At 40.6% G+C, this 19,540-nt stretch overlaps 1 protein-coding gene across 1 annotated transcript; it reads left to right on the plus strand.

Annotated features, from left to right (window-relative positions):
• Nucleotides 1-873: 873 nt before the first annotated feature.
• JHY (junctional cadherin complex regulator) lies at nt 874-19,203 on the plus strand. The gene is made up of 10 exons (XM_086626787.1): nt 874-948; nt 1,191-1,217; nt 1,781-2,208; nt 5,055-5,553; nt 9,449-9,559; nt 12,542-13,161; nt 13,919-14,180; nt 16,099-16,179; nt 17,464-17,589; nt 18,994-19,203. Exons 1-10 carry the CDS (start codon nt 874-876, stop codon nt 19,201-19,203), a joined length of 2,439 nt encoding a protein of 812 aa, XP_086482913.1.
• Nucleotides 19,204-19,540: the final 337 nt, after the last annotated feature.

Here is a 19,540-nt window from a genome sequence, read left to right on the forward strand (position 1 = left end):
AGGTCCTATCAGTAACTGAGGTCCTGGCAAGGGAACATGCAATCAGCCCCAAGGACTGCAGGATATGGAATTATTCACGTAATGCTTCGGCCACCTCCTCTGCAAGCATGGCACTGAGCAAGAAACCTGGGAGGTGCAAACCAGCTGGGACTGGTGTTATTTCATTCTGACAGGGAAACCTGGACATCCAGCTGTATTTCACCAAGAGTGAAGGCACCCTGATGTCCAAGGTGTTAAAAAAAATAACAGTTGTCTCCCTCGCTGGGACTTCTGCCTCTGTTTCTCACCTGTACAATGGCTGCATCGCTTTCTGCAAGGTCGCACGGTCTGCAAGGGGCTCTGGAACCAAAGCTGTGCAGTCTCCCACATGGCAGAAGCTGAGAACATGGAAGTCCGACTTCTCACAAGGGGTCGGCAAAGGCGGAGGGATGCACAGTGCCACGCACGGGGCTCCCTGAATCCAGGGACAAACCCTGGAGGAGAACTGCTGAGACGTTACACCTGCGGAGCCCGGTGATGCCATGGCCGGGAACCATTTCTGTTGCAGAAAGGGAAAACCGAATTCCCCAAAGAAAGGGAATTTACGTCACGACAGAAAGCTCTGTTTCGTATTCCATTTTCTCATGAGAGATGATTATTTCTCACCAAAAAAAAAAAAAAAAAAAAAGCAAGAAAAACGCTGAAAACTGGTTTTTGAACCCGAATTAAATAAAAGCCCGTCAAGGACTGCTGGCGAGAGTTTCATGTTTGGGCGGGAAGCGCACCCGGGCGCTACCACGCTCCGGGATGGGGGGGATGAGGAGGGTGCGTGCCCGCGCTCCCCCCGCCGCCCTCGCGCGTGGTAGGTGCGGCGCAGCGTCCCGCGCTGTCGCCATGGCGACGGCGGGGGCGGGGGCCCGGGCCCGGCGGCGCCGCTGGGCCCCGAGGGGGCGCGGGGGCTCGGGGGCGGTGGGTCCCTCGGTGGGCGCTGCTGGCGGCGGGGCGGCGACCCGCGGAAGGTGCCCTGCCGGTGCCAGGCGCCGCTGCGCGGGCTGCGGGGCGTGCGCCGCCTCCCGTCGGCGAGCGGCGGAGACCGGCGGCTGCCCGGGTGCGAAAGGCCTCCCGGAGGGTAAACTCGCGTGCGGCAGGCGGCGTGAGCCCTGAAAAGTCGGGAATTGTGTAATTATGTTTTGCGGTTTGTGTCTTCGCAGTCACCCGCGTACAGAGCGGCGCTCACGGTGCGCCCTTAAACGGGCTGAGTGATGCGCGTTTCTTCACAAAACGCTGTCTTTTGCCTTCCTCCCCAACACTCCTCCATCTTACGAACGTTTAAATGCAATCAAATGAAAAGAAACTTCCTCATTTAAGTGGTGTTCTGGTTCTGTGTCTGCTGTCACACGCTGTCGTGCTGCCAGCTTACATGTCAGGATGGTACGAAGTTGAATAAAGAGAGCACAGAAAACTTCTTTTACCTCTCAAAAGTTAACAGATAAAATTTAGTTGCTTTGTCTTAGCTTAGTTTTCAAAAGCTTTTGATACGTGATTAGCTTTGTTACCACTCATAGTTTAAGGTAGATTTCCTAGCAATACGTCGTGCATTTGCTGTATGGGGACCTTGATATTAACTGCTTAAAGGAAAATCGTCGTAACAGATGAGAGTAAAGAACCGTTTAAACTATAGAAGGTCAAATTCTGAGCCTAAGCCAATGGTACTACCCGCAATTCCAGCTTTTAACAAATACAATCACTATCATAGAGTGAACAACCTTTCTAAGTTCACTCTTTTGTTTTCCAAATACAGGGCTTGGTGTACACCGTCAGTGCAAAACATGGAATGATTTCTTCAGGTACAAAGTATATTTTGGTTTCTTCTCCACACACTTGCAACATGAGTGAAAAACATTTTCCCCAAAGCGTTCTCATGCAACCGGATTTTCATCCTGCAAACTGGAAAAGGCTGTCTGTAAACAAAGGGAGCTTTGCCTCAAATCTGCATGACTCCCAAGAGTCTGACTTTGAAAACCTCGTTAAGGAGAGACAGCATCAGTCAGAACTCCAGCAGTGGGTTTGTGAAAATGAAGAGCTGACAGGACTATCTTTGGATGAGTTGGAGAAGGACAGCTTAGAAGAAGATAGCTTGGAGGAGATGAGTTTCAAAGAACAAGAAGGAGCTGAGTATGACATAAATCGAAACACAAGCGGAATACAAAAGAGCGATGGTAATGGAAGGTAAGGCATAGGATTTTAGTAGATGAGTAGAATAGTTCTGACACTTTTAAACTTTACGTTCCTCAGAATATACATGACATCTTCAAGACCAATTTACATTGCCAAAGTGCTATTAAGAGCACCTACGGACACTTAGTTACGCAAAAAATGTACTGTTTCATCTTACCCACATTCAAAATTATTATCCTCATTTCTCCAGCATAGCCTAAACTGTTTATTATGTTGGCTGAAATACTAGTGTAGGAGGGTAAGATGGGAAAGAAAACATCCTTCACAGACCTGTGTAGGCTTTCCACATACTGGCTCTAGACACTGCATAGAGAGGCGAACGCTACATGCCTGTTTAGTTACCTCTAAAACAGGCAGGCAAGAAGGTAGGAAATGGTGAACAGATATATGCTAACCCTCACTCTGAAACATTACTGGGTAGGCTAATGGGGAAGCATTTAACTACAATTTCTTCTAGCAGAGGCCTGTTATCCCCTCTTATTCCTGTCTACTTGATCCAGAACTGCAGTCAATGGAAGGAGTCTAATGACTGTAAAGGGCTGTGGACCAGGCACTACAATATTTAGCAATATGTGCTGACTACCACCTCAAATAGGCAACAGCTGCCATGTAACTGTCAGACCTTCAGAGGGTGCAGCAGCTCTGAGATGATGGGCTAGCGAGTTTCTGGAGCTGGGCTGTGAAAAAGGATCAGAGAGAAAACAAGAACCAGTACGAACACATCCTCTTTTCATTCCTTACAGAAAGACCTGTGCTGAGCAAACCAGGCCACTTCCTGCAGAAAAACTTGGAGGCAAAAATTGGTAGGTTGAATAAATGCAGCTTGTCCTCATAGCTGTATAAATATAAAATTAAAATTTTCAGGGATACTGTCACCTTTAAACATTCTTTAAAAAGCATTAACTTGGAACATAAAATAAAATTTAATTTGCTGTCATATGCGTAAAAGGTTTAACACTGTATAGATTGGGAATAATTCTCAAGTTTAAAGGGATTAAATTAAACCTGAAGTAATAATAATGTGCAGTTTCAATTTAATTGTCTACTTAAAATAAAATGGCAAACAAATGAAGGCTAAATGATTAATAGCATGCTTTTATTCACCTCCTCAACAGGCAAAATGGCCAGTTATTGAATATTTTATTGTGAGTGCAAATGATGTTAATTGTGCTAGAAACATGCTCTAATTTTTAGTAATTTTTTTGACTGAATACTATGCTGAATGTGAGGCTCTTCATTAAATGGAAATTTGATTTTATTTTGTTTGAACTTAGCCTAGTAAGTACTCAAATACAGTCCATTAACTGGAGCAAATATCACAGCATGTACATACGAAACCCCCTCTCTACATCCATTACTAACCTCGGAATTTGAAGAGGAAACGCTGCATCTGTTGTCTACATACAACACTTTTGTTGAGGAGTACAGAGTCCATCTAACCTTGATATCAAGTTGGGGGGAGGAATAAAAGGTGCACTTTTTGTCTGCAGATGATTAGAGATGAAGGAGCTCTTCACACTCATTTTGTTCCTGTGCGGTGACCTGGCCTGCAGGATACAATTGAGCTGCTGCGCACACATTTCAGCACAATAGAACTCTTTAGCATTGTACTCTGTTATCTGAATCATTGCAATTATATCACATATTTCTGTACTCATTTCAAAATGCGGTCTCTGTTTACCTGTGGTGCATGACAACTAGGAATAATAATGTTTTCACCGGTGTAAATCATCTAATCTCTAGTATACAGGACACCATGGCACCAATGCTTACCTGAAATGAAAAGCATTGCCAGAGAAACACGTTATTATTAGGAGCCACTTGAAATATAGGCATAGGCATGTAACTAATTTAGAAGGGATGAACAAATTATTTATGGAAATGTTAATGTAATGAACTATGCCACTGTTTGGAGAATCCAGCAGATCAGAATGTTTCTTTTAATTGGGGCTGAAGAGTCAACCAGGTTTCAGTGCCTATAAATGTCACTTTGAAAGGCTCACCATTTGTCAGTGTCCAGGACTATACTGCAGGTCCAGTCAAGAAAAAGAAGTGTTAAAAGCTTTTTTCTCCCGCACTCCTTTCTCCAGCCACTGCCCGCACATCTCCTGGAAGCGAGTTTGTATGTATTTGGCTTCTGCAGTTGGTTTTCCTCCTGTTGGACCAGACCGTAAATCATAAACAGAATCAGCTGTGGGTTTTTTGAGGCAGACCATCAGCCTGTTTTTTAATGAGAAGTTACTTTAAGTCTTTTATAGAGAGTTTGTTACTGAAACATCATGATGTTTCATAGGAATGAGAAGAGAGAATAAAAATGCAGAGCTGTAGGCTGTTCTTGCTCAGACAGTCAGTTCTACCGACATTTGAGAGAGGGATTTTACCAGGAATATCGCTCTTCTTTCACACAGCAGAGTCTCTGAAGAATGAGCAACACATGCTGTCTTTTGTAGGCTACATAATTTTAAAGGAAACAACAGAAGCAGTATGTTATAATAATTTTGCCTTTTAGTTGATTCTACTAGTGCTTATGATTTCTGTGCTAAATTTAGGGTAAAGACTTTATTCTATTGTGATCTGAATGTTAGGCCAATTTATCATTCACTGATAATGAAAACTAAAAATGAAGAGGAGGTTTCGCCTAAATTTTCTGCTTAAAAAATGTTTGATAAAACTGTTCTGATCCCGACCCCACAAATGGCCATACTGTATGCACTGAAGTAATTCACTGAATAAGGCGACCATATTTGCAGGACATTTGTTGGCTCAAATTCCACACTGAAAATATACAGAATTTATACAATTTATACATAAATAATTTTATACTTCTTTTTAAATAGGAAACAGCAGTCTGTGGACAAATACTTCAGCCTAAGGTACAATCCTAATTGGAAGAACACAAGAGAGGCAGCAAAATTTGCCGAGGCAGAAAAAACACGTCAAATTGCTGGAGGAAACAGTGTGGACTTTCCACAAGATTCGTTTTACCTCCATTCCAGTGACTCCCCAGAAGAAAATAATCAACAGAAGGCAAAGTCACAAGATTCATTCTCAGCAGTTGGTACAGAATTACTAAACTTTCATAAACGAAATGCCGTGGTCAGCAATGAGCCTTTTAGGCTCCATACCAAGGGGAAGGCATCTGCAGATGGCTGTCATTTCAAAGGCAGTCCCAGTACATACAGCAAGGCTTTTTCTCTTCGGATTCAACAAGATCAGCCACAAAGAGCAAAAAAAGACTTTGTGGAAAAAAATAAACGGACTTTAGGATTATGTTCAGAGAAGATAAATTCCTATCTTCAATTACACAATAAAAAGCAAGGAGTTCTTCAAAAGCAGGTAGGTAACTTTTACGTGTTTTCTAATTGGTATAAACTGAGGACTGTGTAGTGTTAAAGTTGAATAGCTGCACGATCACGTTTGCAGAGGAGGTAAGCAGATTTACAATCTGTCATGCAACTGATAACTTATGATTTCCAGTGAGAATCTTGTTCACCCCTTATAGAGTAATTCACAAATCTGCAGTTACTCACAACCCCAGTAATGGCCTTGTTGCAAGCACAGTTGAGCTACCTGTGTTCTTGGCCGTGAAGCGTATCTGCATGGTCACAGAGGTGATGTCTCTCTCACTAGTTCATCTTAATGCAAAAGAAATGCTGTCTTCCTTCCTATGGGGTTTGCATCTTATCAGTGGTTCGTTTTTTGCTACAGCTGATTTTTCTTTACTTGGCCAGCATGAATTTAGCAATTATTATCTCTGCTAATAGCATATTCCCAGTTCTGCTCAATGCAGCAAGTGCAAATTGCTTCTAATAGCAGACCATTCACAATTCTTTAACTGCAGCAGGAAACCTCGATGTCACTGTTTGGCGTAAGAAGCTGTATTAGTGTTTTTCCACCCACACTGATCATAACAAAAAAATTGTATGTGAAGTTACAATTGAGTTTAGGAACCAGAAAAAACATTGTGGTCACACTGCTTCCAAGGGCCGTGCACGCTCTGGCTTATTACTGTCGTGTAGACAGTAATATTCCTACACGTGTAGGAATATCCATGAAGTATGTGATAGATCCGGGGGGTCAGACAACTCTGTTCCCCTGCTTGCTTTCTCAGGGAGACCAAACCTTATATTTGAAATCAGTGAGCAGCTACTAGTCATGCACAGTATTTAGATTTGAAGGGCCTAGCTTTCTTATGATTGACTGCAAAATGTCAGGCAACTTGTGCTAAAGATTAAGTGGGAATGTAATTACAATTCCTAATGAACGATTATACATGAGTTTGTTGCTTTTACTTTGTACTTACTATGCATAATGGGAAGGTGGGAATCACTGAATCACTCCACAAGTTGTAGCATAGAAAATTGTTAACTTGCAAAACTACAGAGACTTTCTGCTTCAAGTGACACGTTTTCCAAGGCTAATGAGCGGTTGACACGACACTAGAGGGCATCTGCTGACTACATTACATTGAGTGTAACGGTGGACAAGCTTTTTTCTAGCAGAGCTATTAAGAGCACTTGTTTTTTTCAGTTATAATTTGGTTGATGGTAAAAATAATTGATGTAGATTGATGCTAATTAAAGCCGTGTTGATATGATTATGTTTACTATTTGGGGAATTCTGAAAATGTTTCATATGTAAGTGTTGGAGCCAGGGATCAGGACTTCATTGCGTAGACACTATTCAAAGATATTTAATAGAAAAAAAACAAATCTGTAAAAATCAGGGCTATGTTCTAAGTTTACCTTGCTGAAATAGCCATGGGGACAGCAGAGCTGTGACATAGCAGGAGCCAGGCAGCATGCATGAAGAAAGCTGTGCTTCTTCCTCGACAAGTCGATACAGCCACCACAGCATCAGCACCATCAGCTAGCTGCCTTTGTATTTGCTGTGGATAGGCTAGGAAGAAGTGCTTACCTCTCATGTTCTTAATCGAGGCATCCATTGCTCCATCTTGTTGGAGGGAATGAAAGAAGGCCTGATGGAAGCATCTTGTTGACCAGGGCTGGCTCGTGAGCCAACTTTGGTCACCTCACCTGGAAAACAGTATCAAAAGTGCAAAAACACCAAGCAGGCGAAGAAGCAAACAAGCCACATGTCCTCTGCTGGAGTGATCAAACATGTTCTGCATACTGTTTTTCCCTAAACTGGATAATTTTGAGCTTGGCGGGATGTTGAAGCTGGTTTTATTGATATAATCACTGTTGGCTGTCAGGTACTGTGGTAATGAAATAGTGTTTACATTGAAGTAAGTTTTTTGCATACAGCTATTTTCAACCAACATAACATTAGGTAAAGTATTTGCAGCCTCATTCTTGCAAGATTTACAGCTGTTATCTCTGTGCATACAGACAGCAGGCTGTACGTACCAAAACATACCATAAATGTGTGTTGATCTGTATATTTACTAATTTATATAGCATTTTATAAAGCATCAAGTTCTTTGCAGTGTTGGCTGATTCTTTAAGAACCTGATGATGAGTTTCTTTGAGAGAGAGAGAGAGTAGTAGTGGCCCAATCTAGCTCAGCTGTACTCAATACGAGTTGCTTTCCTACCTACAAGCCCCTTACTTCAAAGCAAGGAACATAATGTACAATTTTTTAATGGCTCTAGACCAAGGCACTCAGACTCTCTGTGCACTGCGCCTTACCTCAGTGTAAACACCTAATCAAGATTGCCTGCGCTTCAACAATAGCAGCCAAATGCAATTCGAGAACCACAAGCCTTTGAAGTCCTCACTGCAAAGGCCGGTTTTCTAGTCTGGGATAATGACATGCCATGATTGCTGTCTTTGTTGTATCTTTTCAGTAGAGAAGCAATTATGGGCCTCAATTTAACAGAATAGGCATTACACAGCTTATGATGCTCAAAATGCAATTTCATTTGATCATTTTCTCAATTTGATTGGTATTAATAGAATAGTTCACAAAAAATGCTGGCAGAGGTTGTGTCCTGTTCCTCTTTCAAAGAGATAATGTAGAAGTATGCTTTACCTGCCCAGTAAACTATCAACATGGTGAGTCAGTTGGTTCCACCAAAAACATCCTACTGACTGCGAAGCTGTGTCTATCCACAGTTCAGGAAACCTGTGTGGTAGCTTTTAATTTGTGAACTTTTCTGGGCACAACTCATAGAACCTACACCCCCATGAGTTCACCTGAAAACTTAGCCATAGACCCTACCTACCTTTTCCTCGTCCTAATCGCTCACCCCTGAAGATGAGCAGCTCAGCTCACCATTATGATTTTCAGCTAATAATTCTCCTGGTCACAAATATCTTCTCAGTGCAAGTTCTCCTGTGTTAGCCAGTGTCACTCTGCAGTGGTGCACAGCTACTTCTACCACAAGAAGGAATTCAGCACATAGTTCGCTGTAGCCTTTTTACTGTGAGACTCCCTGACTGCATGTTTAATTGAGGTCACACCTACTATAGTACTTAGCAGGATGATTTAGGCCAACACAAGTATAAATAAAAACCAAAAAACCCAGTGTTTTTTGTGAAGTTTTATAGATCGGAAAAAAAAAATCCGATGCTTTCCAGAAAAATTTTCATTATTGCCATATTTACAACGGTATCTCTTGGCTTTGAAATCTGTGGTGCCAGAAGCTGCCCTCAAAGACTTGCTCAGATTTGATTTCCAGCCACCATGCTACCATGACTGTGGCCACATGAAAATGTTCTCGTTTGTGGGCTTGCTATTTTGCACAAGCTGTTTGAAATCGTTGCCAGACTATGTGTATTAGATGTTTTACTTCTGCAGCTACCCCTTGTACTTTTCTACCAACATTACTGTGTTTTGCCGTCTTTTCCTGCATGACTCTTGTTCTTGTATCCATCAATATCTTGGTACACTGCCTGATTGCTTGACAATGATGATTGCCTAGTTGCTTTTCTGTTATTAGGTACATCCATTGGCTCTCATATGAATGGAGAAGACCAGACATTTGAGAGTTACAAGTAGTTTTCTGTGCTGCATGCTTCCTGCAATTTTCTTCTCTTCTTCTTAAAAGTAGAAGGCATACTCCCTGCTACGACACCACTGTTAATTGTTTTTTTGGTTCCTTTTTCATTTTCTTTTTTAGCTGTTCATTTTAGTGTGATTTATTATATAATGCCTAACTTTAGCATTTTGGCTTTAATAGGAGGCAAATTATTTTTCATTCTTTCCCCAAGACTTTTAAATCATTTCATCTGGTTGGGCTGTGTCCATAAACATTGTTGGTTTTTAGGTTGCAGATCCTAAAACTGTTGATGAGGAACCAGTTCAGAGTGTCCTACCGTTCCAGACCGGGAAAATGAAGCCTGAAGACAGATGGCACCTGAAATCACAGCAGCTCAAGGTTCCTTTTCAATAGAATATGATAATCGAAATATATATGTAAAAGCATTGAAGTTTGAATATTTAAAGCTGCAATCTTGTTACTTTTAAAGTACCAATTACTGACAATAAATCCTTAGATACATATCAGTAGATAATCACCAAAATTTAATGCATATGCTTCTTTTTATTTTGAATTATTTTAAATCAAAATAGATCCCAAATCCCAAGGAATTCTGAGCTCAAAGAATCTTACCTGTTTAGGACACTATTTGGTTGATAATGATGTAAAAGCACAAACTAGTCACATGGTCATGTTTGATGGTTCACGAGAAGCTCAATATGAGCCGGCAATGTGCTCTTGCGGCCCAGAAGGCCAACCGCGTCCTGGGCTGCATCAAGAGGAGCGTGGCCAGCAGGTCGAAGGAGGTGATTCTCCCCCTCTACTCCGCCCTCGTGAGACCTCACTTGGAGTATTGTGTCCAGTTCTGGAGTCCCCAACATAAGAAGGACATGGACCAGTTGGAGAGGGTCCAGAGGAGGGCCACGAAGATGATAAGAGGGCTGGAGCACCTTTCCTATGAGGACAGGCTGAAAGAGTTGGGGCTGTTCAGCCTGGAGAAGAGGAGGCTCCGGGGTGACCTTATAGCGGTCTTCCAGTACCTCAAGGGGCCCTACAAGAAAGATGGGGAGAGGCTGTTCAGGAGGGCCAGTTGTGATAGGACAAGGGGTAACGGTTTTAAAATAGAGGGAGGTAGATTCAGATTGGATATTAGGAAAAAATTTTTTACCATGAGAGTGGTAGAACACTGGAACAGGTTGCCCAGAGAGGTGGTGGATGCTCCATCCCTGGAGACGTTCAAGGCCAGGTTGGACGAGGCCCTGAGCAACCTGATCTAGTTGGAGATATCCCTGTTCCTTGCAGGGGGGTTGGACTAGATGACCTTTGAAGGTCCCTTCCAGCCCTAACCATTCTATGATTCTATGAGGATTCTGAGCAAGAACTTAACTACTGTTGCATTACTTGTCCCCTAAAATCCCTGTGAACATCAAGGGCTTACCATAAAACAGAGAATGTTACAAGTAGAAAAAGTTGCACTGACCTCTTCCCTACGTCTAAGTCTATAGATCTGTTTTATGCTGGCCTTTCAAACCAATGCCATGGGCTAGGCTTTGGAGCTATAGAAGAGGTCAGGTTATCACCACTGATGAGAAAACAAGAACTTCAGAACCGGAACTTCAAGCCAACTGGAATTATTATCAGCAAATCTAGTTGCTACCTTTGTATTGCAAGTATTTGAAATAATTCAGGCAGACTGTTTAAATTCACCACTGTTCACTTAAGACTGGAACCTGCACTTCTGTAAAGGACAAAAAAGATTTTATGCTGCCATTCATTGTGAGAGATGTGCTTTATATATGGAATTTCAGAATGAAGGAAATATTTTACAGGGGTGCTCATTCCATTTAAATGGGAAAACATTGGCTTGGTCCTAGTTTGGCAGCAATTCATGCTTTCCACCAGTGGCACAGTATGCCAGAACATTAATCATTACAGCAGAGGTCGAGCTAACAAATCATCATCTTGGCACCAGGAGTCAGGATTCCCCAGAGCTAAAGCTTTTGCCAAAACATTCTGCTCTATATGTGGATTTAATACCTACCATTAAGTAGTTATTCTGAGTGCATGTGCTACGTAGTGATTGCAAGTGTTGCTAACAAAAGAACCCTATAGAGACAGGAGGATGAAATGGAGGATTTTAGCACTGACAAAGATTAAACAGACTGAGAATGGATTTGTATATTCCCTAGAAGGAAAGCCATGTCTTTCCTCAAAATGGACCACACCTGATGCTGTAATTGGAAAGTGATAAAACTTAAATAAACTCCAGATTTAGAGTATGTTAGTTTAGCTCAAGACAGTAGTCCTCGTGTGCTTAAATTCTTAGCTTCTTATCATTTGAATAATGTTTTGCAGGATATAGGACAGGGAGAAGTGCTTGGTTTAGAAATGATATCATTTAAGTCATTGGCATCAGTCTGTTTCTACTGTGAACCAGTTAAGAGTGTGTACATCGCCATCTTTTCCTGAAATTTAGTAGTTTACTTGCATTAGAGGATAAAAACCAAGAGCTGATTTGATTTTTGAAATATGTTCCCCAGGTGGTTGACAGTGGGCTAACACTTGTCTAGAGGATTAGAAACAAGTAGTCCTGTGCATTTAAGGGCACTTATTTTTGCACCTCATTCAGATAAATCTCCCTCATCCCATATTTACCACAGCATCATTTCTTAGATGTGGTCTGCATCTGTAAGGAACCATTTTTATGCTGTCCTTCAGAATTTGTCTCAGGCCATTAAGCAAAAATTTGATGCAGTATTATGCATTGTCTTTGTAGCACCCAACTAGCATTTGTGCTTCTGTTCTTGACTAGGTCTTCCTACGTATTTTAATTTTGGATTAAGTCTCACAAATGCCCAAAGAAAGACTGTTTTCTGTACCACACTAGACTTTAGGACACAGATGCTTTTCCTTTTACATTTCACTCTTTGCTAAGAGCTCACTTTTAAAACTAATTTCCATTGCAATACTCATTCAGAACTATAGAACATTGCTACAACCCTTTTCTAGTTGTGAGCGTACATTAAACAGGGTTGGCTGGCTCCATATTTTTAAAGGGCACTCCAGGCTGTTCAGGCCTGTTCAAGGCACCACATCAACACTTGTTCAAAGTTCAGTACCTGCTCAGAACCGAACTTCACTGTAACCTGCACAGCTATTTAAGGGCTGTCTGAAATAAGAACGTTGTCCTGAATTAGAATCATAGAACATGATGTAGTCAAAATGTCAGTTAATCAGTTAACTTGTAGAATTCTAAGGAATAGCTACATGAAAGGCATTGCAACAGGCAGACTTACCCATACACTGGTATATTGCTGATTTTAATGAACATATGAAATAGCAACCACTGAAATTCACCTCACTTTTGGTAACTTGTTTTAGGATCATCAAAATAAGTTGTCCCAGAAAAATAAAAGAAAACCCAACCAGAGTCTCAAAAGGAGAACTTTCCAAAGGAATGATAACCAACAACTGACAGGAATACCAGCAGAACCAAAGTCTTGGCACCACAGGCACAACCAAATACCAGAACTTCAGCCTGGTCCCATGCTGCCAGTAGAGCAAGACAACAGCAGCACACTGCAGAAATGGCTGTATCCAAGTCCTCATCTTGGCCCTGACACTAATACAGCAGCAAATTCAGATACTTACTTGAATAATTTCCCAAATTCAAGACATTTTGTTAATCGGGATTTTACCACATCTACCTGTCTTTTTCGTCCAACATTACATAAATTTAACCCAGCAGAGGTTATATCTCCAGCATATACCAGCAAGGAGAAAAAGAAATATGAGCATGTTTCTCCAAATGGACATCTACATGACCAGCAACATTTATACAACCGTGCCACTGTGCTTTTTGCAAGAGATAACAGTACCAATGGTCAAGCACATCCCAATCAGAGGAATATTTCGTCTGCTTTTAATGCCAATTCTCAAGAATTGATGAAGGAACAAGTACCACTTCAGGATTGCAAAAGACATATTTATGCAGATAAAAGGTATTAGAACTATGCTATCAGTAGCTTATGGGAAGGATATAAATGTTGAAACAGTATTATCATAACACTTTGATGCTCAGAAAAAAAGTAGAAATGGACAAGAAAATGTTTTAAAGTCCAAAGTATAAAATTCTTTTGCTACAAACCTGTCACTATAGACTACTACTAACTTAAGGTTCATTATAACTATTGATTTTTAAATACAGTGTTGGGAAAGGACAGTTGTGTGCTCCAGGCTGTTTTGCACATAGAATTTTCCACAACCGAAAGGCTAGAAGGTGATATTTAAAAAAATAGATAGCAGAGAGCACTGTGCATAAACTAAGTCTACTGCTAGCTACATATGGCTCATTACACCTGGGGAAGGGCATGAAAATCCTTAGTTTTGTAGACTTTTCACCTGCCTTGGTAAAAATGAAGGTTTTATTTCACATAGACAATTAATTCTTTCAGTGCTCTGCAGGCCTGATGCAAAGCCATTTAAAGGCAGATTTCATTGGCTTAAGCTAGCTTTGCATCAGGCCAAAAGTCTCTCCATCTATAATTTTTCCATTTAATTTAAACAGTTTCCATACACGTGGGTGCAATCAGTCATTGTGAAATACTTGTCTTTCCATCTTTGTGTTCCCTGTATATTCTGTGAGCAGGGATTATTCCATGTACAGACTGCTTGTTGAGCTATCTGCTGTATACAAATAAAGATTCTATTTTTTCCCCCTCTTTCTTTTTTGAGGCTTTCTCAATCTTCTTTTCACAGTTTACCAACAGCCCCTTGTGCAACCTTCCAATCAACACAAACAGTGGAGCCACATCACCAAGAAATCACTTGTTTGACAGAAGCTCACTTAGCTGACAGGCACTTGTTCAGCCAACTTCCAGCTGTAATCCCAGAAGGAGGAAGTGGTTCAGAGGTAGATCCAGAGAGGGGTGAAGGAAATCAAGAGAAAATGAGCCAAAGCAACTCAGAAAGATCTCTCATGCAAATGGAAAAGCAAAAACAGCCTAAAGTCAGCAAGAAGGTAAGCAAATAGATGTGGATTGGACAGTTTTACATTTGTTTCCCCTCTGATTAATTTTTTTTTCTTAATAATCCAAAGATCTTCACAGAAAAAAAAAAAAACACCAAACAACTGAGAAATATTTCATTGTCACTGACACACACTGACTTGCCCAGAGCATTAAAAACCAAGGAACAAAGGTAGAAACATATCCTAAAATCATTTTGGTCTAAAGAGCAAGGCAGTTCACCACCACCTCTCCCTGTGTCACTTTCAGTCTTGATTAGCTCTAAGAACACACAGAGCAGTGTTTGTCCTTGAAGTTATCCGGTGATAAAATGATTTAGAATAAAGCTATTTGTATAAAGCAGCAGGTAGCCAGGCCTCAGATCTGAGCAGACCATTATCCTGGTCATGCTCATTTGCTATCCAACTCAAATCTCTTGGTTTCCAAGGGAATCAAACTGAACAACAACAAACTTAGAGGATTTGTAAAGCTAACGGCATAAACACTATTACAAGTCTCCTGATGATCCCATTTTGGTCCTTATTAAAACTTACTTCTTTCTGTCTTTTCTGTGTGTACAGTTTCATGCTGTAACCCGTTAACGCAGACGCAGTGGAACAGCACAGAGATATCCCTGTGTGTCCATGACAAATTAAATGTTTAAGATGTTAGCTCCAAGCCTCCGGGCAGACAAACTAAGCTGGAATAATTACTCATGTGTTTCATCTAGGAGGCAGTTTGTGTATTGCTGCTTGAATGCCTCTAAGAAGAATTAGCTGGCTTATGATAGTAACTAAAGAGCAGGTTTCCTTCCCTTTCTGTTCCCCTGTGTTCAAACCATTGTTTCTGTCTTGTATTTTCAGTAGCTTTCTCACACTTCATATGCGAGGAATGCCACAGAGAATAAGACTGTTTATGTCTCACAGAGAAATCCAGCTTTTCCTAGTAAATAAATGCAGTCATACTCATCGCATGAAACGAGACAACTCTGATTTTGTTGTAGATAGCTAAATGATTAACTCTCCACAGTACCTTAAGTTAAATGTTAGGTATAAATATAGCACAAAAGAATATGGATAACTGACACAAAGAAACAGCAAATACAAAATTCAGTGCATAGAATTAGTTTCTTTGTAGTTGAGTTTAACTTGAACATATCTTTTGAAAAAATGCATGTTTTATTTGCATATAGAAATTTCCTGGTGTCTCCGCACTCTGTGATTGAAATGACTACAGAGCTGATCATAATGAGTTTCCACCGACAAGTTTTTAAAATGTAGTCCACTTCTAAAAATTAATCTAGTGTTCTTGAAAGAAATTCAAAAGATTCTGGAAGTACTGGGGTCTTTGTAGCAATGTCATGAAGTATTGAAATGGCACCACCCATCACTCATCTTCTGTCTTCCCTATGCACTTGTACAGCTTTTGCTGTGCTGCAAGGTATGTATTGCAGCATGCATGCTGCAACTGCCTGTGAGCAATTTTCCATTGCAGTTTTGAGAACGAAGGTTACTATTACTTGTAACATTTGCCTATTTTTTTTTTACGACCAAAATCTGGTACTTTCATCTGCTTCTTTTAGAATAGTTTCTTTGGAGTTTCATTCTAATAACAGTCAAATAGGTCACTTCAGGCTGTTTAAAAATAAAGCTCACAAAAGATCATTTTTGACTGAGAAAGTATTGCTTTGTGAGTTGGATGCTTGGCAATTACCCACCTAGATTCAAAGGACATACAGTGTAATTTGACTTGTGCAATTAACTCAATCTTTTCGGTCACTTACAGTCCTTAAAATGAGACATGCCAGAGGTAAGACTGCGACTGCAGGTTGAATCCTGCACTTATCTTGGGTGTCTGCTACAAGACTTGCTTTGATTATGCTCTCCATGAAATCATAGAAAGGAAAATCTGTCACTGCTGTTTGTTTTTCAGCCACGTAGCTCAAAAACCTACATAAACGTGAATGTGAAGCTTGGAGGCCTTGGTCCTGACTATGAAGCAGTCAAAGAGAAAGTAAGCGGTCCCTGTTATGTGATCTGCTTTGCAGTTGTGCAAAGTGAACTTAGGCAGGGAAAAAGGGCAAAGAAATCACTGCTGAGAAGCAACTTAAGTTTGTCCTGGTACTTTGTGTCCTTGACTCTAGGTCTAGCTTGAGATCCTAAGGGGAGATTCAAATAGAAGGAAAGACAACTGTATTGTGGGTAATTTTAACCCTCTAATCCTGTAGTTCCAGAAACAGCGAGTAGTTCACAGAATTCGACAGGGCTAATTGCACATCAGTAAATTATACACTCATGTGACAGAGTTGCATTGTCATTCCCAGAGTAGAAGGTTTGCCTAACCTTCAAAGTGGGAATAAAAGAAGAAGTTGTGTAAACACAATAAGAAAATAGCTGGATTCGCATTACCCTGTTGAAACGGAGACAGATTGTTCAGAACAAGTATCTGAACAATTGTTATCATTTGACCTGTTCTCTGCTGATAATGAGGGTCTGGTAGCAGCATATATCTAAGGTGCTGCAAACTCCATCTTGCATGCTTTGAGACCCTGTTAATCTGGCAACAGGTGCTTTGTATGGCATTCTTTATAGAAGCATTGTAGGACAGCAGGATGGAAAAATGCTAAAAGGTTCATACCTTTGGAGTCATTGAGAAACCCCTGTACTTTCTTCCTCCTTCCCATAAATGAAACAGATTATAGATCTGAAATTGGAATGAACAGAGTGGAGCATAGCCCAGGACTCTGTGCATTTTTAACACCATCATAAAACTTGTGGAATCTGGCATGCCACTGGGATATCATTGCATTGAAAGGAAATAATTGACATTGACTGATAACAGGGGCAAGGTAGAGCATACTGCTGAATTTGAGCATAATGAATTGCTGAAAATAGAAAGACACAGAATATCAGTTAAGTAAATGAAGCATGTCATTCACAGCCTTAAATGTAAGTACAGAGGTTTTAAAAGTCGTTGCAAAAGCTGACAGAAATTAGCACAGCCGTTTTAGAACTGAACAGATACACTGAAATATTCAGAATAAAGATGCATTTGTCGGATGTCTGTTGAGCTCTATCCTTGATACAGTCCAAGAAAAAGCTCTTAAAAATGAAGAGTGACTGAAAAAGCTGTGCCATTTATCAGGATTTCCTGTTGTGTTCTGCTGAGGAATGATCAATAGCATCGCCAGGTTAAACAGCAACAGAGGTGTAAATGGAAGACTCCAGAGGAAAAAGTGTTTCATTGATGGACCCACTGAGACATTTAATTAACCATACACTTTTTTGCTTTCGTCAGAAAGAGAAGTTAAGGCAACAAAAAGAATATGCAAAGAAAGTTAAGGAACACAATATGAAAAGTGTTGCTTCAGTTCAGAGGTTACCTACAAAGCCCCAGGTCCAATCTTCAGTTTCAAGACAGAAGGTAAGAACAGAGTCCCTTTAAATGCATGCAGGGCAGGATTCTAGGCTTTGCACAAAGTAAAGGAAAAGCATAAATTTAACTCACAGTAGACTAAAATAGTTTATCCGTTTTGATTTTCCCTTTAACAGCTCTAAGGACTTCTACTCTCATGGCATCCTGGCAAGTCCTCATCTGTGATCTATTCTGTTATGGCTGTAGATGTATGCCACGGGTTGCTCATTTCTTTGCCAACAGCAGGTCTTCAGCCCATGCATCTGCCTTGCTCTTCATGAGAGTGTACCGAGTGGAAACAGAGCAGTACTCATCCAAGCTACCAGCACTCAACTTGGCTTAAACAGCTAGTGCTGTTTTCCTGGGGAAAGGGTGGGAATAAAGGAGAGTGAGACCCCCCCTAGGAGCGTTAGCCAGTGCAGCTCATGCTCTGCTTCACATCAGCAGTAGAGGCCACACTACTGCAGAGTGCACTCTTCTAATGGACCACAGATATCCTCCTCTTAGTCTATTATCCACCTGCCTGTCAGTCTCACTCACAAACTCTTTTCACTTCAGTTGCATAGCTACAGTAATTGGTCTTATTTTTCAAGCCAATACAACATCTCTTTAGCCTTCACTTGCCTTCAAAAATAGCCCAAACGAGCAATGACTGACTACATGATGGTGGCATACATAAACAAGCACCTTTTCCCTATTGCAGGAAGTAATAAAGCTCTGGAAACAGCATACATTTTTTCCAATCAGCTCTGCAGGAGCTCACCTGCCTGGTGTTGAAAGCACGCTAACAGGTATTTCCCCAAGGTGACGAATGAGAACTGCATGCTTCAGGAAAAAAAGTTTTGAAGTTTAATATCAGTTTAATTCCTCAGTTACTTGCATTTATTTCCAAATCTCACATAAACTACAAAGAGATGAAACTGCATTCTTTGGATATCAAAAGGGCTTTGGATTCAAGACATCAATTCCTTAGAATTTGTCATAGGAGCACTCAGTTTCCATCCTTGTCATATTAACCTGCAGAACTCCCTGCTATAAGATATGACTGAGGACAAGAGCTTAATGAAACTAGGGGAAAAAAAACCCAACAAACAACAAAACAAAAACCAAACACCTTTATAAACTTAATAGACTCATGTTGCTTTTTCTTTTTTAAAGAAAAAACACTGCTTCAGTATTGAAGGTGGCCTCCAGTGATAAATGTCAGAAAGCAGATCTCCTTGAGGTGGGTTATTTTGCCCACTGCAGAGCTTTCTTGCAGTCGCCACTGAAGCACCTGGTATTGAACACTCTCAGAAACAAGATCAGAAATTAGGAGAACTATTAAGTTGACTCAACATAGAAACACCTACGTTTTCTTGGAATTATTGGTCAGGTTTTCTTTTAACATTACCCAAATTTTCATGTTTTCAGGCACTGGAATATGCTAAGAAGATTCCTAGACCAAAGATTTACACAGCAAGACAATCAGAGGAAGAGGCAAAAGAGAAAAAAGTTCTGCCACAGACTTTAAATGGTGACCATTTACCTCAAATTGCATCCTTGGAAGCTTTGCAAAGTAGGCATGAGAAGGAGAAGCAAGTTGTAGCTGCTTTCAAAACCCTTCATATCTTACAAGTGTAAGTGTTATCATTTTTAGACATGTCAAAAATATGGGCATATCTACAAAACATGAAAAATAGACATCAGTTTCATTTGATGATCTTAATACCAGCAATGTTCCTCTTTTTGAAGTGCAGAGGAGACTTTGGCAGACTGTCCAGAAATAAAACTAAAAATAATCTATTACTAGTAAGAAAGAGAACAAAAATGCGCGCCCAACGTAGCAGTTGGTAATGATACAATACTAATTATTCAAATGCCACTCTGTTATCTGTTAGTGAATAGTTGTCGTGTGAAGACGAAAATTTTGAAGCTTCATCTAGGACAAGAAAATTCAAAACAAGTACTGGCTGATCAT

Source organism: Tauraco erythrolophus, chromosome 26 (assembly GCF_009769465.1).
Source record: "Tauraco erythrolophus isolate bTauEry1 chromosome 26, bTauEry1.pri, whole genome shotgun sequence".
Classification (NCBI taxonomy): domain Eukaryota; kingdom Metazoa; phylum Chordata; class Aves; order Musophagiformes; family Musophagidae; genus Tauraco; species Tauraco erythrolophus.

What these genes read in the sequence shown, in the direction of transcription:
- JHY (XM_086626787.1), top strand. Translation starts at nt 874, where the DNA reads ATGGCGACGGCGGGGGCGGGGGCCCGGGCCCGGCGGCGCCGCTGGGCC. An exon ending in AAGAGCGATGGTAATGGAAG is followed by an intron (nt 2,209 to 5,054) that starts GTAAGGCATAGG and finishes CTTTTTAAATAG; the next exon opens with GAAACAGCAGTCTGTGGACA. An exon ending in CATATTTATGCAGATAAAAG is followed by an intron (nt 13,162 to 13,918) that starts GTATTAGAACTA and finishes TTCTTTTCACAG; the next exon opens with TTTACCAACAGCCCCTTGTG.